We start from the raw sequence: 22303 nt of genomic DNA, 5'->3' as shown, positions 1-22303 counted from the left end.
CGGGCGTGAGGTCGCGGTGTACGCATGCGCGGAGGGTAGGCGGGCGGGAGGGTGCCCTGTGCTCATGCGCAGGAAGTGTGGCCGGGGAGGAGAGCGCAGCGTGGGCATGCGCGGTGACGGTGGACAGAGCGGCGGGTGCAGTGTGCGCAAGCGCGAAAATGCGGGCAGGCGGGAGGGCGAGGCATGCGCATGCGCAGGGGCTATGAGACAGAAGGCCGGTGCGGCGTGCGCAGGCGCGGAGGAAATGGGCGGGGCGCGCGCATGCGCGGCGGCGCGGTGAGTGAGGGCCGGGGGCGGCGGGGCCGGTGCGGCCTGGGCTTTGGCCACCGTAGGCTCTTGGGCGCCGGAGGGGTTAGCGCCGTGCCAGTACCGGCGGCGCTAGCCTCTTCGGCGCCCAGGGTCCTGCACAGGTGTGTGTGGGGTGCCTCCATGCCGTCCCTCCCGGCGAAGCGCGGCCTGCAAATAGCTTCGCCTCTGTGGGCTGGCTACCGGCACCGCCGCCTTGGCGTGGCCTGTTCGCCCCGTGTGAGGCTATACATCCTTAAAACACCTTGAAACGGGAGGTGGAGGTCACGCATGGGGAAGGCGGGTTCGTTTCTTTGCTTAATATGCTGCTGGGAGATGAGGTGGAGGCAGCCCGATCTCTGGCTTCATAGTGATGTGTCCCCCTTGGAAAAACTGAAGTCTGTATATGCATTGTCCATGTAAAAGCCCAGTATCCAGACCCAGGAACACCCCAGTCTATTTGCAAGGGGAGGATGGGCTGGCTGTCAGACCATATCACCTCCTCTGCAAGCCCAGGACTGTCAAACAGGGTTTGATTTGGAAACTTGAGCTCAAACCAGGCTGCTGATGGAAGTTCTGAGGTTCTCAACAGAGACCAGTGGAGAAGGAGGCATGCTTTGCTCTGCCTTTCGTCAGCTGATGCCCTGTTCATTTCACTGTCCGTGTCATTCAAGCAGCTGGGATCCAGTTTTCACAGAGCTGGATCTCTGGGTTTGCTTTTTGGGCAGAGGGTTTGGATGTGGGCATGCTACACCTCCATTTCCATCTGGGACTTCAGCAGGATTTGCATTTTTTCCCCTTTTTCTCCTCCTCCTCCAATGTTGTTTTTTTCATCCTTGGATAGAGGGCAGATTTAACCATCCTCCTGCCATGGATGCCTTGGATGCTTGCCTGATCTCTGAATAAACCCCTAAACTTTTGTGGGAAAAGGCTCTCTCCTGCTTGGCAGGGCGCTCTTCTGAGTCCTGAGCTAGAATGTTTGACATGGGGAAATGAAGTTGTTACAAAACCACAAGCATTTCCAGTCCCGGCGTGGCTGAGTGTGCCTGAGTGAGTCAGGCTGGGTGCTTCACATGGATTGTTCCCATAGTGGTTGTGAGCAGATGTGTCAGGAGCTGCATATTTGAGCAGGTTTGGGGTGTGTGACCCTTGCCTTGGGGCACATGGTGACTGATGCTCTTTCCTCGGTTTTTTTTGCAGCAGAGCCTGAGGGCAAACAAAGAGGCTGAAAGTGATAAAGCTCTTTTAAATGGAGGGACAAAGTATGATGGCCTCTGTCCTCCAAAATAATGGCAGGCCATCAGGAGAGGACGTGGTACAGATCCTCTGGGATTTGCGGGGGAGTATAGGAAGATGGCACAGTGGCTAACACATCTGGATTGTGTTTGTGACAGGGGAATCATGCTCCTTGATCCCTGTCATCCTTGTTGTGTCAGTGACATTGGCTGTGCTTTTGCATTGTCCTTACAGGGATGAATAAAGGTACAGGGAGCTTGGTCCTCACAGGACTGTGTCACAAATAGTTGTGGGGAGGCTGTTTTTAGGATGGCTGGTGTGTGCTGTGTTTTCATCTGGTAGCCAAACCTAGCCTGCAGCTCCCGGCGGATGCCCAGCCCTTCCTTGGACATGGCTGAGGCTCAAGTCCGGGCCTTCCCAGAGGAGGTAGGTGTAAGGAGGTGAGGCTTTCCTCAGCCAGCATTTGGCTGAAAGAGCTGAGGAAGGAGGTGAGCAGGGAAAGGCCAGGAGCCAGTTTGTTGAGAGAGGGATGGGTGGTGGGTTCTGGGCAGTGAATCTGTAGAGTCAGAGGAAACGACTGTCAAAAGTAAGCTTTGCCTCCCCTAGACTGCAGGCACTGGTGCTGAGCTGGCGTACCACAGCACAGCTGTGTTTCCTTGGGGACACAGATGGCTTCCCTTGGAGAGGAGCTGGTCTGTAGTGTCTGACCAAGTCAGGGTTAGGTGGGGAAGGAACTCTGGAGGCATTTGGACTAGTCCTCTTTACAGCAGGGCTGACTTTCAAGCTAGACCAAGTTGCTCAGGGCTTGTCCAGTCTAGCTTTGAGTATTTCCCAGGATGGAGACACTCCAGCTTCTCTGGGCCTGTCCCAGGGCTGCAGTGCACTCAGGAGGAAGAATTTTTAACTTATGGCCAGTCAAGATTTCCCTTGTTGCAGCTTGTTCCTGTTGTATTTTGTCCTTTTGCTGTGTGTCTCTGTGAATAGCCTGCTATTTCCGAAATGAAATTACAGGGCGACTGTATCCCTTCAGGGTCCCAGAGTAGGCATGGGGCCTTAATCCCTCTTCTCTCCCAAAACTGAAGCAGGAATCAAGTAGGTTTCGTACCTGTCTGCATCCACTCCTGGGGCTCACAGACTTTGTGGAGCGAAGTTTGTGTCTTTGTGTATGCATGGAAATAAAGCAGCATTAATTTTCCAAAAGAGTTTTTAAATTGCGTTCCATTTGCACTGTAAAAAACAGTGGGATTTATTTTAGAAGCTGTTTGGATGCTTCAAGCTGTGTTCCTGCAGCTGGTGAGTTTCTCTGCTCTTGTACTCATTTTTTAGGAACTCAAATATTTATTCATTAAACTGGAGAAGGATGGAGATGGAAGGGTGAGCTTTGAGAAGCTGCAGTTTGGCTTGTTCAGCCACATGACTGCCTTTTTCCAAGGTACATCAACATCTCTCAAGCAGCAAAGACTGTCAGCAGTGAGGTGAGCTGAAAGGCAGAAAGATTTCTTTGTAAAAAGGGTCCTGGTTGATGGCCTTGATCTGCAGTTCCCTGGAGGTGATTTCCATTAACTTTGGATAAGGAACTGTAAGTCATTCCTAGTTCTCAACATGAGACAGTTCATTTGTGTTTGATGTTCTGCAACGTCCTGCAGAGAATCCAGCTGCAAATCCAGCCATCACACTTAGAAAGGTTTCTCTGTCCATTTCTCTGCAAAAGAGGAGGCTAAAGAATGGGTTCTACTGGGAACAATTCAGGCCAAGATGTTTTGTTTCATAAGGGGGTGATTTAATAGACATTAGTTGGTCATCTGAGTGTGGTGACCTGGGGAGAGTTTTCCACTTGACAGTCAGTTTTTGGGTATGGTCTGGACTTCACCCACTGCATGGTGACCAAAAGGCTCCCTTGGGAGCTGCCCAAGTAGGTGCAAACCCTGTGCAGGTGGAGTGGGATGGTAATACAGAACAACAGAGTGCTGTCAAGCCTCATTTTTTTACGGGAGGGAGAGGGATGCATAGCCTAGCAGAGGGGAAAGATCACCCCAGTTCATGGACTTCAGAAGCGCTGACATTTCTGCACCTCTTGTGACTCAGGTTGTCCCCTTTTTAGTGCATGGAGCAAAGCTTCATCCCCATTTTCTTTGTTTGATGTAAAATACTTCTTTCTCCGTAGTGCTTTTAATTCCAAGGACTGGCAAAGCATTTGCAAAAGCTTTTGAAGTAACTGCGCTTTAATGCACTAAGGTAGAAGTGAATAGCTGATTACCCTGACAGCCAGCATGGCTTCATCCAGGATCCTGAGCATAACAGCTCCAGACAAAAAAGAAAAAAGGAATTGTTTCAGGTTCTTCTGGCTTAAGACTTTGAGGTAAAAGTTCTCTGGGGATAGACTTCCTCCAAACCTGGTATGAAATTGGTGCTCTTGGAGATGTTGCCAGTTCTGCATCAGCTTTCTAGGTTCTGCTTTTTGGTTCACCTTGGCTGAATCTCATTTACCTTTGAAGCTGACCTCAACCCAATTTTAGCTTCTAGATCAAACAAAATGTTGGCTAGCAGTCCCTGTGTGACAGTTTTCACGTGACCCTCTGATGCTATATACATTTCCACGTTGGTCTTTCTGTGAATACTGAGTTTTTGTGGGTTAGTAGGGAGACCGAAGTGCACGGTCTGTGCCTGTCATCCTGCTCTTCGTGGCTGCCTTAAGGGCAGCTCAGGGCATCTCCCTCCTGGCAGCTTGGGGTTGTTTTTTAGAACATTCCCCAATATTGATGGGGTCCCTGGAGTTTCCTTTCGGTATGGAAAGCTGTCAGTTTTTCTCTGCCAGTTTTGCCTCACTGACTCACCTCTGTTGCTTTTTTCCTCAGCATCAGAGGAGAGTGCACAGGGAAGCAGTCCATCCTTCGGGCCAAGCTGCTTGGCCCCACATCTCTTCTCCAGCATCAGCAACGGCGCTAGATTTGCCAAGCCTGAACTTGTCATTGCCATCTGAGCCCTGGAAGAACTTAGAGGAGATTCTCTGGTGGTCTCTGGTGCTGCTTTGTCCGGTGGTGGTGAGTGAGGTGAGCAGCAAGGCCTTTCAGTGAGCAGCCATCTGGGGTGGAAGAAGCGCTAGCAGTCAGGTTCATGATGGGATGGCAGGGTGTGGCCACCCCAGGGCTGGGGAAAATCTGGGATGGATGTGATCTAAGCTTATCCATGAGATGGGGGCAGATCTCTGAAAACCTGGATGGTGTGACAACAGAAGTCCTGTTGGTGCTGCTGGAAGAGGGGGAAAGTGATTTCAGTCTGCGCTGTCCTTGCAGAGGCTGAGCAGCAGCACAGAGGAGCAGGTGAGGCTGGCAGAGCTGCCTGCAGCTTTGGACAACACGCTCATGGTCCCCAGGAGTGGGCTTCAGCATGCAGCCGTCACCTCCTACGGATACAAACTGCAGTGCCTCAGGTAAGGGTGCTGCCCCCTGTGAGGAGGGCCCTTCTGTGGGGTGTGTGAGATGTCTCTTAATGCACTGCTCGCCGTGCCTGCAGGATCCAGGTGAGGCAGATCGCCAGGGAGAGGGACAAGGCGAGGCTGGACTTGGAGAAAGTGGAGAGATGCTGCCTGCAGCTTGACAGGGAGTTGGACGAGCAGTACATCGCTCTCGAGCACACCCAGAGCAAGCTCAAGTAGGAGAGGTCCTTTTGGTGGGGCAGGGAAAATGGTTTTCCTGTGGGTGCCCACAGCCTCTCCCTCCCATCCCAGTCTCCCTTCATGAATCTCCCACTTGTTTTGCCAATGTGTCAGTGGCAGAGGAGTCCCTGAAGAACCCCTCCCACTACTGTCCCAGCATCCCTCCAACCAAGCTCTCATCTCCTGCTTTGTGCATGGTGAGAGGGGGTGTCTGGACCTCGTGGCCACCTGAGAACACACTCTGGGTGCCCCAAGCATGTTGCTTTTTTTCCCCCAGGGATGTTCAGGCAGAAATCGAGGCAAAAGAGCTGCTTTTGCAGCAAGCAGTCAATCACCAAGCAAAGCTGGAGGCTGATACACGGTTCCTCCAGGGCAAAGAGGCCAGCCTGCGAGGGAGACTGAACCACACAATGAAGGTAAGTAAAACTGCCCTGGGTGAAACACCTTCACTTCTTCAGAGGAGGCAGAACAGGGGTGGTGACAAAAATGGATGGTTTGTGTTCCTCTTGCAGGGTAGGACAGGAGTTTTATGCAGGAAAAATCATCAGCCATATCCATGCTATTGAATTAAATACAGAGCTTGTTCCCTTGAAATGATGTTATTAAACCCCCATGTTGTTTGTTGGGAGTGATTTGGCCCTTGGTAACACCTGAAGACCTGGTGGCTGAGCCTAAATTGTGCCAGGGACCGTGCCAAAAGCAGAGACTGTGGTGTCCGCGTCTGGGATTTTCCCACGCTGTTCAGCGTACTACAGACAGAGATAGCTCAGGACTTGTTGCCTTTGTTGGCTGTGAGGGAAACCATAGTTTTGTGAAGCAGAGGTGGAGGTGAACCTGTGGGGCTGTCTTCTGCAAAACCCACTCCTTTGTCTGCCCTTTGGGGAGGTAAGCCAAACCCCAGCCCACTTGGTGCGTATCAGCACCGTGCTGTCCAAAGTAGGGTCTCCTGCGAGTTGTGCTGCGTTCGGCATGCTGATGTGCCGGTTGTTTTACAGCTTCCTGCTGAAAACTTGTGGCCGATGAACCCATCCTGTGATGAGGGGACCCACAACATCAAGAGAATCTTCTCCCTTTTGTCTGCAGGAGAACACACAGCTGCAAAACAAGGTCACGGAGATGGCTGAGAAACTGGCGGCCTCTGAGAAGCTAGTGTTGGAGCTACAGAAAGAACTCAGCCGCGTTGTGAAGGACAAGGTAGCCTTTCTTTCTCTGTTGTGGTTAAATAGGAACTTTTTAGGAACTCATCACAAGAGGGACCCTTTTCTGTGAAAGTTGATGTATTTTGGGTCTGTTATGGTCTCCCCCTATTTGAACTCTTCTGCACATTAATGACAACCCAGAAAGAAAAAATGTTGGCTTTTAATTTAGGGTTTTCAAAGTTTGAAAAAAAAAAAAAGGATGAGGAAAGTTTGCAATTGTAGAAAACTCTACAGATCTGCAGTCTTCAAGTGCGAACTTTAGAGTTTGGTTTCTAGAAAAAGAGAAGCTTTCTTTTTCACAAGTGTTGAAGTAAAGGGTTAGTTTTAGTGTCTTCCACTTCAGCAAGGTGCCTGGTAAAATGGATCTGGGGAAGGAAATGAGTCTGTGGTCTTGTTAGCCAGTATGGGAAAGCTCGCCTGCCTGTGGTTTGTGTCTCTCACACTTGAAGAAAAATGTTTTTCCTCCACTGTCTGCATCTGACCTATTCCACAGGTGTGAATAGGAACCCTGCCATTGAATCCATGGGTGTAGCGCCATGGGTCCAGTGATTTAGTAGAGCTTTTGCCTCTCCATTTGGAGAAGTGATCATTCCTTTGATGAGAATTGTTTCCCTGTGCTTGTGCAGCTGGGCCAGGTGGAGCCCCACAGCCCAGAGCTCCTGAACCAGAGCGAGCGCTTTGCAGAGATTGTCCTGGAGTATGAGCGGCAGTGCCAGGTACGGGTGGGCAGCTCTCCAGCAATGCTGTCATGAAAATGCAGCTCTCATTGTCACATCTGTTGGGCACTTTGGCCTGGGGGAGAGCAAGGAGGCAGCCCCGATCAGAGTGCAGATGCCTTGCTCGGTGTCCTTTGGCAGGAGGCAGGACACAGCTGTGCCCCCACTAAAGCAGCCTGTCTCCTTGCTCCTACAACCCTCTGTGGGTTGGTACTCTTGCTGGAATACTGGCAGGGGAGGAATTGGGGTGGGTCGTAAATTCCTCCCTTCCTGCCACCCTGTAGCCATGGGCCACTTTGTTTGGGAACCACGTAGCTCTGTGTATAAGGACAGACTACACTGGGCTGTGTTGCATTTCATCTCGAACGCAAGGAGAAAGCTGTTCTTCTTTGGAAAGCATGTTATCAGCTAAATTCTTTTATCATTTTGTTTTTCCCTTCCCCTTTCTTACCCCGCTTTAACAACCCCTGCAAAACTTGTTGCTGCTGGACTCTGCTAGAGAGTCAAGGTGAGCCTGTCCAGGTACCTGGTGTGTGTGTGGTCCAGCCATTGGGGGGGGGATGTTATACCTCTTGCAGGGTGCTGTGCTCCTGCCCAGAGCTTTGGACTCTTGGGCATGTGAGCACAGCCTCCGTTTCTCTTCTGTTGTCTTTAAGTGATGTGTATCTTGCATGTTGTGAGTTGCTGGGTGTTCTGTGCCTTGGCTTCTGAGTCCTGTGCTTATTGCATTGCCCATTTGTTTCCAAGTGCTGTGTGTGACTGGGGAATACCATTGAGTAGAGACATTAAATCTGCCCCAGCAGGGGCTGAAATCTGCATTTTCAGCAAAGCCTTTTCGCAGATACAGCAGACAGCCCCTCTTGAAGCTGTAATTAAAGGCAAACATGCTGGAGCACTATGCAGCGCAGCATTGCTCCAGGTGGCACCAGAGGGTTGAAGATGCTCAGTGCTGTAATTTTTCCTCCCGTTGAGAAGCCTCAGAGTTGTTCATGAGAAAGCTGATGGATGGAGAGGTTCACCTTTCAGGCTTCATCTGCCCCTGTAAAGGCACCCACTCGGGTTTATCCTTTACCCTTGTTGAATGCTGTCAGCGCCCCTCCTCCTCTGCACTCCTGTTTAGATGGAGATTAAATAAACTGGGTTTGCATTTGACTGGATCTGCTCAATATTTATTAATTTGGATCTTTGGAAGTATCCTAGTTCATAGGCTCTTGCAGCCCATCATTTTCCTGGGTGGCATCATATGGGATATAATTTGATGTCTGCTCAAAGTGGACAGTCCGGAGGGAGCCAGGATGCCTTGTACGCTGTTGCTTCCACTACGGGATGGAGAGTGTGAAGTGAAACAAGCAGTTGCCTGGCTTCCGACACCCTCATGGAAGTGGCTCGTTGCACTGCTGTGATGACTCATAGTGTGGTGTTCAGCCGTGGGACTCCTTGCTGCAGGGTAGTGTTGGCACTGAGATGGGATAAACTCCTATGCTGGCATCTGAGGGTGTCTCTGTGCTAAGCAGGCAGCAGGACCTGCCTTGTGCTCTGCTTCCCATGGGATCAGCACCTTCTCGCCTCACTTTATTCCTTCTGCAACCTGGAAACGTTCCCTTCCAGACTTGCTTCGCTGTAAATCCTGCTGTTTCTTTGTCTGCGCGTGGTAGTGCTTGTTGGCTAGCCCAGGTGCCCACAGGAGTGTCTTGAGGATGGAAACGCAAACCTCAGGGCTGAGTGAGGGATCATACTTAGATCACAGTGTTTCTTGTGTGTTGGTCACTAGCAATGGTTTTGTTTAGATCAGGAGGAGCTGAGGAGGTCCAGCCTTCTGAGGTGTCTGCAAAAGCCCCTGGTATTGTGTGCTTTTGCATGTGGGGTCAGTTGCTTGTGGCTTTTCATGCTTTACAGTGTTTAGTGATGGTTCTTGTCATACTGGTCGCTGTAATCTAGGCTTGTATTTCTTCTCTGGCTCTTCCAAAATCTCTTATCTCTGCCTGTTTGGGATGGAAGAAAATCCCCCTGCCTTATTCTCTGATTGTGCTGGCGAGAGGGCTCTGCTCTTCATGCTGCAAGAGGCCCTGAGTGCACATGGCTGCTGAGAGCGGTGGGTGCTTGGCCCTCTGCAGCCCTGGTGAGCTTCGTAGCCATGTCGTGACCAGTCTCTGCTTCAGGTGCTGTGGGACCAGAATGGAGTGCTGTGGAGGGAGCTGGAAAGGCTGCGTCTCCAGCTACGGGAGAGCGGGGCTGAGAGAGGGCTGCCAGCAGGAGGTAAAATGCAGGAGGTGCCTGTCCATCTTCTCAGCCAGAACAAGGTTCCCTCTGGATTGGATTTTCCATGGGGGTGTGGGGCGGCTTTTTGTGCCTGAGCTGCTGCTGCCAGTTCTGGCATCGGGCAGCCATGGGAGGGATGAAGGGGGTAATGGGTGGTGCGGAGGAGGCAGATGGAGGGAAGGAGGCTCTTCCAACTCGAGAGCTGGTGATGGTGACCTGTGGACTAGGCAGCTGGGAGTGAACAGGTAGATTTTCACTGTTGAGGAAACACAATATAATAAAGAGGAAGTAGCTCCAAACTGTGGGTTGGGAGATTCAGGTTGAGCATTAGGAAAAAAATTCTGGCCCAGAATGTTGATGCGGCCCTGGGACTGGTTGCCAGATAGATGGGGGATCTCCATCTTTTGGGGTTGTGTGGACTTGACTCTATGAATCTGCAGCCATCCTGATCAGGACAGCCAGGCCTGTCCTGTTCGCTCTCTACAACGAACTGAAAGGAGGTTGTAGGAGAGGGAGTCGCTCTCGTCTCCCAAGGCACAAGTGATAGGACAAGAGGAAAGGGCCTCAAGTTGCACCAGGGGAGGTTTAGGATGGATCTTAGGAAAAATTTCTTCACAGAAGGGGTTGTCAAGCATTGGAACAGGCTGCCCAGGGAAGTGATTGAGTCACCACCCCTGGAGGTATTTAAAAGACGGGCAGACGTGGTGCTGAGGGACATGGTTTAGTGGTGGTTTTGGCAGTCTTAGGCTAATGGTTGGACTCGATGATCTTCAAGGTCCCTTCCAATCTAGACGATTCTATGATTCTGTGATTCTGTGTCTTGTAGGTGTGTCCTCACAGTGCTCCTCTCTGCCAGTGTGCCGCTCTCCCAGCCCTCTGGTTCCCACTTCTGCGTGCACAGAGGCATCACTCTCAATGGAGCAGCTCCAAGAGCAGCTGCAGGATCTGAAGGTGCAGCTGGAAACCAAGGTGAGGGGGGTGGGGGAGATGTCCTGACCTCTTGGCACAACTGCTTGGTAAGCACCCTGCTGCAGAACGGCTGACGGAGCATCTGCTCCAGGAGGGTTGCTGGAGAAAGTTCAGGCTGGGAAGCAGGGTGGTACCTCATCTCTCCACTGGGGTTATTGCATGTGCTTCCCCAGCCCATCTTAGCTGGTAGGAGGGTTTGGAGCCCTCCCTGGCTGGCAAAGGCGCTGTGGAAATCTCTGCCACCTTGCAAAATGTTTGTGTGGGTCTTGCTTCTTATGGGGAACCAGAGATGTACTCTACTCAGTATTGCTGTTGCGGTGAAACCAGTGACAGGCCCAAGAGGAGAAGCAGCCAGGTGTCTCCTGAGGGCACGGGGTGGGTATCAGAGCCCAGTCTCCCTGGGCTTGCAGGACGGTTTTAACCTGCTTGCCCTAAGGTGACAGTTGAGCCCTGCCCTCCCTTTAGACAGCAGCGAGCGCTCATGTGAGAGGCCTCAGTTTCCACCTTCACTCCTTTTGCTGCTGAACTGAGGGGTTGGGGATGCCTGCTGGGTTTCCGCTGCAGCACTGCAAGAGTAAATCCTAAACTGTCACACAGGTGATGAACAGTTCAAGCAGCACAAAGCTGCTTGCAGATCTTCAGCTTGCTTTGCAGTCCTGCCTTTGTGCTCATCAAATCCCAAGAGTTTTTAGTGTTTACAGGGGAGCTGTGGGGAGCAGCAGCTGCTCACCACCACATCTTGCACAAGGGACCACTCTGCGGGGTTGTGGTGGTTTAACCCCAGCTGGCAACTAGGGCCACGCAGCCGTTCACTCACTCACCCCCCAGCAGGATACAAAATGGTGATGTAATACAGTTGCTCAGCACCCGACGATCGATTGCCCAGCCTGTCCCGAGCAGCAATCATGGATTCCTGTTCCCTGGCCAACCCCCATGTATATACTGAGCATGACCTCTATGGTATGGAATATCCCTTTGGCCAGCTTGTCCCGTCTATGCTCCCTCTCAGTTTCTATGGGAAGCTGAAAAAGTCCTCGACTTAATATAAGCATTACTTAGCAACAACTAAACCAATATGTTTTATCAGTGTTGTTCCCATACTAAATCCAAAACACAGCAGCTACTAGGAAGAAAATTAACTCTATCCCAGCTGAAACCAGGACAGGGGTGGAGGAAGGATATGAGGAGCAGTGGCGGATGATGCCCTGGCCTCTCCCTTCTCCTCGCTGAGGTCCCTTGCAAACAAGGAGAAAGGGGAGAACTGTGCTGCTTACTGGGAAGAGCTGGGACCACCGATACCTGCTTGTTAGAGGCTGCTGCATGAGACTGATTATTGCCCTAAGGTCAGTAGGGACCAGAGCTGCCTGAAGAGTGTCCTCTGTTGAGAGGGACCAATAGATCAATCTGAGTCAGAGCTATTGCAGGAGAGGGGAGTTCTTGGGAGCATGATGCCAATATCCAAATCCTGTCTCCTCCCACCAGATAAACTATTACGAGGAGGAAATCGAGTTAATGAGGAGAAACTTTGAGAGAAAGAGGAAGGACAGTGAGGAAAGCTTCAAGGCTGAGATGCGCAAGATGGAAGACCAGAAAAAAGAGCTGGAAGAAACAGTTGCAAAGTACTGGAACGTCATTGATAGTCTGAAAGAGCAAAAATGTGTGTGGAGCCCGGAGCTGGAGGAGAAGTTTGAGATGGAGCAGGCCAGGGTCGTACAACAGCACACCGAAGACATTTACCACCCAGGGCAGCAGCTGGACCAGGAGGGAGAAGAGCTGAGGATGCAGCGCAGGGACAGAGAGAACTTGAGGTCTGGCACTGTTCTCTTTCTGGGGCTATGCGGGAGACTAAGGGTGCATCGCCTGCTCATACCGGAGTAGGTTGGGCTGGTTTCTCATGAGGCTGGAGAGCTGCTTTAATTTGGAAGAAAATCTGGGCGGTATTGCAGGGCTGCAACTGTTCAAAGTGAGATGTCTAAACTCCCCTTACATGAGCGGTTTTATTTTAAGATGTGAAGTTTCCCTGCATGTTCTACAAGCTTGTGTCAGAGGCAGTGCCCAGCAGAGACTGTATCTCAAAGCAGTGAGGGAAATAAGAGAGCTTTCATCAGCGTTTTCCTGTTATCTCTCTCTTTCTTGGTCCTTCAGCAAACTTGCCTCTACTAGCTAGATCATCACAACCTGCTGTCTTAAAAGCAGCAAAAAATAGCTTAAATTTCTCTATGTAGCCAAAACAGACTGGCTTGTGGGAGAGTCAGGTTGTCACCAAATGGCTGTTCATCTTCGCTTCCTGTGCTTGTGGTGCTCGTTCTGCACCCTCCCCAGGGGCCCGAATGGCCTTGCAGAAGATATGGGAGAGGAATTGGACAGGAAACTGTTGCCTGTCCATGCCTGCCCCCTCCTGCTTCCCAGCACACCCCACCACTGCCCCCAGACTTTCCTCCTGCCTCTTCCCTGCTGTGCCTGCCTTCACTGCCTCTTGTCAGGAGCAGAGTCCCCTTTGGCAATATGCAAGCGGAGGATTTTTGCTAGGTCATTATCCCCGTTTTAGGGCTGAGGAGCTGAGATACAGGGTAGGTGTGGGAGAAAGGAGGTGACTTGACTCTGTGACAGACCAGGGGAACAAACCCAAATAACAGCTGTGTTGCCACCATCTCTGGTGAATGGTAGAGGGACTGGCTGTAGCAGGGAGCTTTCAGGGTTGTTGGAAAACATCTGATGGATGAGTCTTTGAGAAGTACAAAACAGTGCGGGAACTTTCTGTAACGTTCAAGTAGTTGCCTAGAGTTTGCAACCTAAAGAAAGCTTTGCATTGCCTCCTCCGGCAAAAGTACATTCTGAGGCTGGCTGAGCTTTTGAAGCTGTGTTATCAAATCCGTGTCAGCAAAATGGTGTTTATCCTTAGGAAAGACGCAGAGGTTGAGCGTAATCAAGAGTTGTCATGGAGTGAACGCCAGCATGGGGACAGCTGTAAGGCTTTGTTGCAGCAACATTGGTGCTGCAACATTGGAGGTGATTTCCCAATGATAAAGGCTCCAAGGGGAGACCTTCAAGAGCAGTGTGCCCGGGAAAGGCAGCAGTGGAAGTGGAAGGAAAAGAACATTGTCTCGCTGTGGAAGAAGAGGCAGCTAAAGTTGGGAGAGAAGGTTAAGGAGGAACAAGTCAAGATGTGCGAGATGCTGGCTGTTGAGAAGAAAAAGAGGAAAAAAAAGCAGCAGGATGAAATAGGAATAATGGAGGGATCATGGGGCTGAGGGCTGTGGTGTTGGAAGGGACAAGGTGTCTGGAGAGCTGCCCTCTGGGGGGAAGGTCCCCAAAATCTCCTGGTGCAACCTCAGCACCGAAGCAACAGAGGCGAAATGAAAAATTGTGTGATGGATGGACCTGTGCAGAGGTCTGTTCCAGTGAATGGCCTGTTCAATCTAGAAGCTGGAGCCAAAGCTGAAAGTATTTGTCAAGGAAAAACGAAATCTTGATAGATAAGGGGATGTGCTTGGGAAGGAGGTAGAGAGAGCAAAGATGAATAAATGGTTTGCCTTCACACAGCAGACACAGCAGCATGTCAGGACATAGACTTGATCTGGAGGGCAGGAAAAGGGAAAAAAAGCTCTGGGAGACAGAGTGGCACAGCAGCATAGGAGGAAACATGACATTTGGGCTGTCAAAATGGAACTGGAGAGGGAAAGAAACAGGGTGAAACTGGAGCTGATGCAGCTCAAAGGTGTCGTGCACTGTCTGGGAAATGAACCCAGAGCTTGAGAGAGTGGCAGGTTTGAGCACAAAGGCAGTTTGCAGAATTAACACAGTGCTGCTGCTGCTGCTGCAAAAAAAGCAAATGCCTTGTGAAACACCAGGCTGCTTAACAACACGATTGTCCGAGACACTCTAACAGCAGCTATGTTCTCTCTCGACACTGTAACAGCAGCTATGTTCTCTCTTGCTGTCCCCTGCATGTCTTAATAACCGTGGGAGTGTGGTCAGAGAGCTGGGATGTGCTCACACAGCCATGACTGGCTACGCGCTCGTCTCCTCTGCCTTGTACAGCTGCACAGGGGTGTTGGAGATGCCACAGGAAGCACAGCACGTGAATCTTGATGTAAAACTGAGTCAAAGCAGCTGCTGTGAGGTGTGTTGTTATGGTTTGAGGAAGCCACAACAATTTGTCATTGTTTAGACAATTATTCTATCATCCGATGACCCCTCCCCACCCAGGAAGGGGAATGGGGAAAAACAAGGAAACCTGAGAGTTGAAATATAAACAGTTTTAATAGAATAAGACTAAATAATTAACATTAATAATACTAAAGAACCAATATTGATCCCAATACCAATATAAAACATACAAGGATTACACTCAGCTCATTTTATCAGTAGAAGCTGTGCATGCCCAGCAGTGGACAGCAAATGTGGGACACTGCGAGCCCTATGACTTTGGGAGGGAGGGAAGGGCTCGGGGCTCTGGCACTGGGGCAAGGAGTTCTCAGGCTCACAGCCATCACAGAAGAGAAAAAACTCCTCAGCAAACTTTCTGATTTATATTGAATGTGACATTCATGGTGTGAAATAATCCTGTTGGCCAGCTTGGGTCAAGTGCCCGGGTCTCGCTCCTCTTCATCCCTGCACCTGGCTAACTCAAAAACCCTGAGATCTTAAACCCAAGTACCACAGCTGGCTAGAAAGTAAATATTTTTCACAAATTCAGACACTAGAGTCTTCTAAAAGTGCAGTTTTCCCAAGCATTAGAAGAGAAATTAGTCCTGTGTCGCTCAAACCAGGACAAGTGTCCTGCCAAGCAGGGGGAGCAAACACCACACAACCCATGTCCTCTCACTTGCTTGGAGAAGAGAGGAAGAACTTCCACACTCATGCAGCGTCACAAACTGCAATGCTGTCCTCCCTGCCAGGATGGACAGTCTGTTCTCCTGCGCGTTCCCCTGAGGAATTTGGGTCCCGTGTGGACCTGGGGTTTAGCAGTAGCTATTGGATCGGACTCTCTGTTTAACACAGGACTGAGCTTCCTTCCCGCAAGTGCCAGTACTCATGGCCTCATGGGAGACTGGGAGTACCAGTAGGAGTGGAAGGATAATGAGGCAGAGAGGCTACCTTGGATTTGCGGTCACGGCTGTTGTGTCCAGCACTGTAAAATCCCAGAGGCCTCACAAGCAAGCTGACTTCTCCAAACATGGCTCTATTGCAGGTGAGGCGTTGGGCTTACCACCTGGTTATCCTGTAATGAATCTCGGTGTGTCTTGATGAGCCAAATCACTTTGTTTCCACTCCTTGGCAGGCCTGCAAAATAATTTCAGCCACTGGAAGCCACACAAGTTCAGGGTCTGATGCTGTTTGTCCTTATTCCCCTTTATTTCCCTTACCCTGAAGACCTGCTCCTTCTCTACCAATGTCTCTTGGTTGTCCCCACATGGTTTGCCTGAGTTATTGGATGCTGGTTTCTCAGATTTCTTTAGTTCTTGCTGTCCTTGCAAACCAAATGGGAATAGGGCAGGGACCCAGTGTAGGATGCGAAGAGCAAACTGGGCTTTTGCATGGTTTTCTCACTCTGCTGTCTCTCCCTGCAGGGGAGAGCTGTGCCGGCTGCTGGAGGAGAACAGCTTGCTGAGAAGTCAACTTGGGAGACTCCAGCAAGAGCTAAGGCTAGCAAAGGAGAAGGGCAACGAACACGATGAGTAAGAGGGGAGCCAGCTGTGGGAGGCTGGCAAATGGGTGGATAGCTAATGATTGTAAAAGGAACAGCCACTCAGGTACATTAACCAGATTTCTGCTGGCTCAACCTGCCTTTTGTTTTCTCGTTTCTGAGCCCGCCGGCACTCTCATGCCCTTCGCTCCACGCAAAAGCAGCCAGTGCTGGGACAGGCTTGGGCAGGCCAGAGCACAGGATCCGGAACTGGGTTTGGGGAAGGCTGTGTGGATGGGTATGCTGAGGGCAGGGGAGGATGGGCTTCCTCGCTATACAAACCTTTTAGCCAGTGGCCGGCTGCTGCCTTAGGAAGCTGGAGATAGGTACTGGGGTCCCCACTGAAGCATAAATCCAAGGAGAGCCAGGTTGATGGTGCGGATGGTCCCAAGAGTCTGCAAAGCTGGCTCTCCCACTCTTCTTCATCCCCTGATTTTTCAGCCTCTGACAGCGTTGCAGGACTTTGGATCCTGTCTGCCCTGGGCTGGGCTGAGTCACCTGTTGGGGCAGAGACACCTGACCCGCTCCTGCATCAATTCATCACCATACCCGTTTTGGCTTGGCTTTGCTTCCTGTTGCAGGCCAAAACCTGCCAAAACGTGGCTCCCTGAAACGGGGCCCTTCTCTGGGGGGGCGTGGTTTGCTGCTCACTGGCCTGAAGCTGATCGTGTCCCTCTCCCCCACAGGAAACACGAGAGCGAGTCGGGCAGAGAGAAGGTGGAGGAGCTGGCTGAAACAGCAGAGTTAACAGCATCGGTAAGAAGCCTTTAACACTAACTGACAGGCTCTTGGCTGAAGGATTTAGGAGGACAAAAACTGCGCGCACTTATAGAGGAGAACAAGAATGTTTGTTTCAAACATTCAAACCCAGTGTTGCTTTGAAGAACCAGCTTCATTTTATAGCTTGTCAAGTAGGGAAAATCCGTGTGGCAAAAGCCGGTGAAGGTCTTACAGAAGGGAAGATGTTACTACAAAATCTCTAATGAGGTTGACTTTTCTACTTGCACTCTTTCTCCCAGGGATTTTGCTCACTCCCAGTCTCAAACCCACGTGCTCACGAGCCCTTGGATGTGCGTGCGCACAAGGCCTGGCCAGGATTGCTTGTGCGCAACACGGATGAGGGTTGCAGGCTGTTAGTTCCTCACCCTATTCCTGGGATTCCTCTGTGACTGAGAACCACAACCTGTTTTTTGGACATCTCTTTTGGGCCATCACCTGCAGCAGGGTGCCCTTTGTTGCCCTTTGCTGGCTTCAGCTTCCATTAACCTTCAGTCACAAACCTGCTGCCCACTGTTTGCTTTTCCTCCTTTGGAGGAAAGCTGTGTTGGTTGGCTGTTTTCCTGGGAGGCTGGCAGAGGAACAGGATGTGGGGCGTGTTGCTGCCCTGCTGTTAGATGCAGGCTTTCTGCTGACCTGTTATCTGTGCTGTGGTCTGGTCAGAGCACGGGCCAGAAACTGCACCTCACTCAGCATTACTGCTGGGGATGGTGTCTTAGGAGCAACATCTTGGGGATGGTACCCTTTAGAGTTGATGCAGGCTACTCTTGTAGCCCTTACTCTGCTCTTTCATCTGGTACCTTCACATGTGCACATGGACACATTTATATTCATACTGATTCTTACCAATCTTAATATTTCTGTTACACAGCTGTACAGTCAGACCCCAGTTGCCTCCTCCCCCGCTTTCCCTAGTGTCCTCTTCCAGGGCTATCATCTGTGTGGGTTTTCTTACCCCGGAATGCTGTGCCTGAACTCAGCCACTGGGCTTTGGTCATGCTGGGAAATAAGGGCACTTGTCCCGAGTGCCCGCAAGGCTCTGCAGTGACAGCGGTGTTCCTGATTGGGGACCCAGTGGGGACAGCGTGGGACAGGTTAAGAAGTCTCTGTTGCTTCTCTTCCCACCCCAAGCCTCTGGGCCTGAATTGGCTTTTTCTCAACCTTTTCCAGAGTGAACGGCTACGAGGAGCAGAGGTGGCTGTAAGGCTGGAGCACCACCAGCAGCATGCAGCATGTTGGATGGAGACAGAGCTGCTCCGACAGCAGCTCAAGACATCGCAGGAGAAGGTGGGTGTCATTCGGTGGGTGGCAGGCTGCTGAGTGGTCCCTGTGATATTGGTATTGCCCTGCTCGGGGCTGCATTGGACACCTTCCCCAGGCAGAAAAGACTGTCCTCTTCCTCTTTGTGGGGGACAAAGGACTCGCCCTCTTGCTCAGATATGTCTGAGGCTGGTTCAGATGCAGCTTGGGATGGGGTCCTTGCTCACAGCTGGCCCTGTGGTGTCCCTTCTGTCCTTGTCCTGTGCAGCCTAGCCGGGCAGAGGAGATGCAGGCTGAGCAGAGGTGGCTTACACAGGAGTGCCAGGAGCTGTGGTTCCCCATAGCTTGGCTGACTGAGGAGCTAGAGGAGTGGCAGGATCAGGCAGAGGTTGGGCAGAGATGACAGGGGCCAGACAGGCCACGTCTGAGGAGAGGGAAACGAGGTGATCAGAGCAGGGGAACAAGGACCACTGAGGCAGAGGAAAGCTGATGTGAGAAACCTCCAAGTGTGTTAATAATATCTCTCTCCTGCCTTCTGCCCTGGGGACAGGCTCAAGGAATGGCTTTCCAGAGTACACTTGCCCATGCCAGCCACCCCTAGGTAGCCCTAGGGGAAAGCTGGACCAGACCTGCTTCCCAGTACCAGGCTTTCCCTTTTGCTGATGGCAGGAAGCAGAGGACACATAGGACAATCGGGGACTGAAGCCCAGCTTGCCCGGGATGTGTCTTAAGAACAAACCCAGGTGAGCAGCCCCCTCTGCCTCCTGCCATTGCAGCCCTTGGTGTGAGGACTCCCTCCCAGAGGATCCCTTCAGCAACTCCTGCTCCTCACTGCTCAGCAAGGGGAGCATTTCTCAGTGTTCGCCATCCCTGGCTTTGTACGTGCCCAGCAAGCACCACTCCCATGGTCCTGCTGCTCTGCTGTGGCCACACTGGCATGAGAGCTGAGGCGAGGGCTGAGGGTGCTTCCTAACCTCTCCCCTCACCCACAGCACACCCTGGGTCTGTGCCATTGCTTGCCCAAAGCTGTAACCAGCTATCGGCCTTTCGGTGTTGCAGCTTTTAGAAGCCAAAGCAAGCCTGAGCCTGGCCCAGACTCGGCACGCTCTGCAGTTGCAGCAGGCCAAGGCGCAGATGAACAACATGGTGCCAAAGAAACAGTTCGAGCAGCTGCAAAACAGCTTGAGAGAGGAACAGTGCAAGGCTCAGCAGCTCCAGGAAAGCCTCCACCGGCAGGCTCAACAGACATGCAGGCAGCTGGTCAGGACTCAGGTAAGCAGGGAATCGCAGAAACTCAGTCAAGGGTACCGGGGAGGGAGCACTGCCAGCCTGGAAGGCAGCTGTGGCTGAAGCCTCCAGAGGTTTGGGCAGAAGATGCTATATATCAAGAGCCCATGTGGAAAATGCACTTGATCTTCAAATTCAGCTGCGATTTTAATTCCTCCCGAACCCAGCCATCTCCCTGCACTCAAACAGGAGCCCTCCCCACCCTAATCCGCCTACCCCAGACCAGATACCTTGTGCCTAGAGGAGCAGGAGTTATCCAGGCAGACGCTCTATGTTGGCTCAGGCTGGGGAACGCAGGTTTGAGCCCTCTATATGGAGATGTAGCCTGCACAGAGCGGGGTGGCTTTATCTCTAGGCACTGGGCAACAAGCTGTTGGGCTTTTGTGGCTTTGTCCTTTGTTTCAGGACACTGATTCAGTTGAACTAACCTGGGCAAAGATGGAGCAAATTATAACCTAAGGAATTCAAATGAGCAGACACAAAAACTGCATCCAAGGAAACTATGTCTCTCCCTGGGCTTTTCTGGACATAGTTGAGAGAGGGGAGGCCATTGGCTTTTTTTTTTCATAGAAAACTTTGCTGGGAAATCTGTTCTTTGTCTTAAAACTGTTTGGTGCTGACCTAGGAAAGGTTGTACTGCTCTAGGTGCTTGTCCTGCTGCTCTTTGAATCCTGCACCACCTCTGCTGGTCCCCCCACGCTCTCCTTCAGGGAGTGTGAAGGTCTGTGAGTGGGGCTCTAGGGAAACGCACTGTCCAGGGTTGCCAGGGGCCAGGTGAGTGCTGGGATAACCCCATGTTAGGTTTTATTGCCCGCTGCAGGAGGAACACGAGCGTCTGCTGCAGGCAGCTGTGGAGCAGGCTGAGGGGCTGGAGCATAATCTGAGGAGTGCTGAAGCTGTGCTGGCAGAGAGAGCAGCTCAGCTCAAGGACACACAGGTGAGCACAAGAGGGGTTAGTGCTGCGTGTCCCGGCCTGCCTGGGACTCCTGCGTAGGAATGATGAACCTTAAGCCTCCTGTGTCTGCCGCAGGCCCAACTCTCCAGGAACAAACTGCTGATCAAAGACCTCCGTGAGGAGAACCGGGGGTTTGCAATGGCCCTGCAGGCGGCTGAGCTGAAGCAGAAGAGCACTGAAGAGAAGAACCAGCTGTTAGAAGAGCAAGCCTCAGCCCTGAAGCAGCTCATTGGAAAAATCACGCCAGCATCTCTGAGTGGGTGATGGGGCACTTGCTGTGGCAGTCCTGGTCCTGGCCAGGGTTTGTCAGGTGTGGAAGGGGAGGGATGGCGGGGTTGGGAAATCAGTCTTGTCCTCCCTGGCGTTGCCAGGATTTTCCTGGGTAGAATGGAGAATGTGGATGCTCCCTCTCTACAGAGGGCTGCTCTTGGGGTCGTGCCGTTATGGCTGGGAAGCCAGGGCATGAGGGCTTGCAGGTTCCTGCATCTGGCTCACTCCCGGCAGGAAAGCTGTGTTGTGGCATTAAAACGTTTGCAGTATTGCAGCACCTCCTGCCATCTCCAGTCTGCTCTGTATTTCAGCAGCCTCCCGCAACTGTTGCTGGACTTTTATTCCCTACAGCTCCTCTTGGGCTCTAGAAGACTCTGGCCTTCCTAAAGCCTGAGCCTAGGATCCAAACCAAACCGCTACCAGATTGTTGCCTCTGTGGTGAGCAGGACAAAGGGGTTGAGGGAAGAGCCTTCTTTCAATTTGAACCTCCAAGGCTTGGAGCAGTGTTGGTGATCCCTACTGAGCACTGCACTTCTTCAAAGGAGACCAGGAGACATGGTAAGTGAACCATGTCATCTTGCCTTCCTTGTTGGCCTTCACACACTGGCAGCGAGTCCTGCTTTTGCCAAAATAAGTTGTCTGAAAGGCTACAAAGCCAAGCATTAACATCAGCAGATACCAAATTTATCGATCTGCCCAGCGCGTTACCCTCTGCATGGAGGATGCAGCGTTGTCACTGTGCCCCTGCCTTGCTCTTTGCGGAGCAGAGGATATTTCCATGGGGGCTGTGGTGGCCACTAGCTGTGGAAGGACTCCTAGGATTTTGGGGGCTACAGAGACTACTGTACGAGAGAGACTAGACGAGCCTGACTGGATGAGGGTAGCAAAGCAGAGGCTGGAAAAAGTCAATACAAAGAACAGGGCTTAAAAATAGCTCAAGCTGTTGTTGGTTCGAGAACAAAAGGGGGTAAATTGGCTGTGAGCTAAAACTCAGCCGCTGCCTTTAATTCCCAGCCTGCCAGGGCAGAGGGATGCCCTGGCCCTGGGGACAGCGCCAGGAGATGGCAGGAGGCTGTGACTGAGGAGGCTTTTTCTGTGCTGGTGGATGACACCTGACTCCTCTTTGCAGCCCTGATTACAAGGGCCATGAGGGAAGCCCCAGCAGAGGCCGTGGGCTAGCTCAGGGAGGTTCCTTGGCTGGGGCTGGGAGAGCAACGCAGTAACGCCCCAGGCATCGATCCTGTTCCTCTGTTCTTCCCTAAGGTATTTGCTTTTGGGCTCCTGTCACAGATGGGGGCAAGGCAAACCTCTAGCCTTACCCAGGGCTTAAGGTTTTACAAGTGTTATCTCCCCGCCACTACTTGAGAGCTCCATTAGGAAAACCAGACACGGAGAGCAGCTCTTCAGCCTTGGTTTTGTGCTAACCGTAATCCTTAAAACCCTCTGCATCCTTTCCCACCCCTACTCCAAATAGTCCTAATGCTCTGGGGAAGGAGACTCTTCATAGAGGGACAGCGCAAGTGTGCTGGGAGAAACCACGGCCAGGCCCATGACCCAGACTGCAGCGCTCATTCACTTCAGCACCTTAAGAAACAACGTTTAGAGGCCTCTGATGGGAGAGAAGGCTTCATGTCTAATCCTAGAAAGAAGCTCGTGCAGCTTCATCTGACACTTGGAGGAACAGCTCCACCAAGACACCTAAATAACAGGTTGAGCATCAGCTTTCAGGGTCAGGATGGGTTGGGC

At 51.7% G+C, this 22303-nt stretch overlaps 1 protein-coding gene and 1 long non-coding RNA gene across 2 annotated transcripts; both read left to right on the top strand.

Moving 5' to 3' along the window:
• Positions 1-250: 250 nt before the first annotated feature.
• On the top strand, positions 251-4446 carry LOC309669633. The gene is made up of 3 exons (XR_014268925.1): positions 251-276; positions 2848-2996; positions 4377-4446. It is a non-coding gene; the product is annotated as an uncharacterized lncRNA (long non-coding RNA).
• Positions 4447-5450: 1004 nt separating this feature from the next.
• Positions 5451-22252, top strand: NINL (ninein like). Its single transcript, XM_082480210.1, has 12 exons — positions 5451-5592; positions 6260-6370; positions 7002-7091; positions 10191-10319; positions 11802-12127; positions 15893-16000; positions 16695-16764; positions 17956-18072; positions 19105-19317; positions 20153-20269; positions 20363-20543; positions 21821-22252. The coding sequence occupies exons 1-12, from the start codon at positions 5587-5589 to the stop codon at positions 21868-21870; spliced, it is 1518 nt and encodes a 505-aa protein (XP_082336336.1). The 5' UTR covers positions 5451-5586; the 3' UTR covers positions 21871-22252.
• The last annotated feature ends 51 nt before the right edge of the window (positions 22253-22303 follow it).

The sequence above is a fragment of the Vanellus vanellus genome (genome assembly GCF_965231255.1).
Source record: "Vanellus vanellus genome assembly, chromosome: 3".
NCBI lineage: Eukaryota > Metazoa > Chordata > Aves > Charadriiformes > Charadriidae > Vanellus > Vanellus vanellus.
The sequence above is the reverse complement of the archived record's forward strand: the minus strand, read 5'-3'. Positions and strand labels throughout refer to the sequence as shown.

What these genes read in the sequence shown, in the direction of transcription:
- NINL (XM_082480210.1), top strand. An exon ending in GCCGCGTTGTGAAGGACAAG is followed by an intron (nt 6,371 to 7,001) that starts GTAGCCTTTCTT and finishes GTGCTTGTGCAG; the next exon opens with CTGGGCCAGGTGGAGCCCCA. An exon ending in AGTATGAGCGGCAGTGCCAG is followed by an intron (nt 7,092 to 10,190) that starts GTACGGGTGGGC and finishes GTGTCCTCACAG; the next exon opens with TGCTCCTCTCTGCCAGTGTG.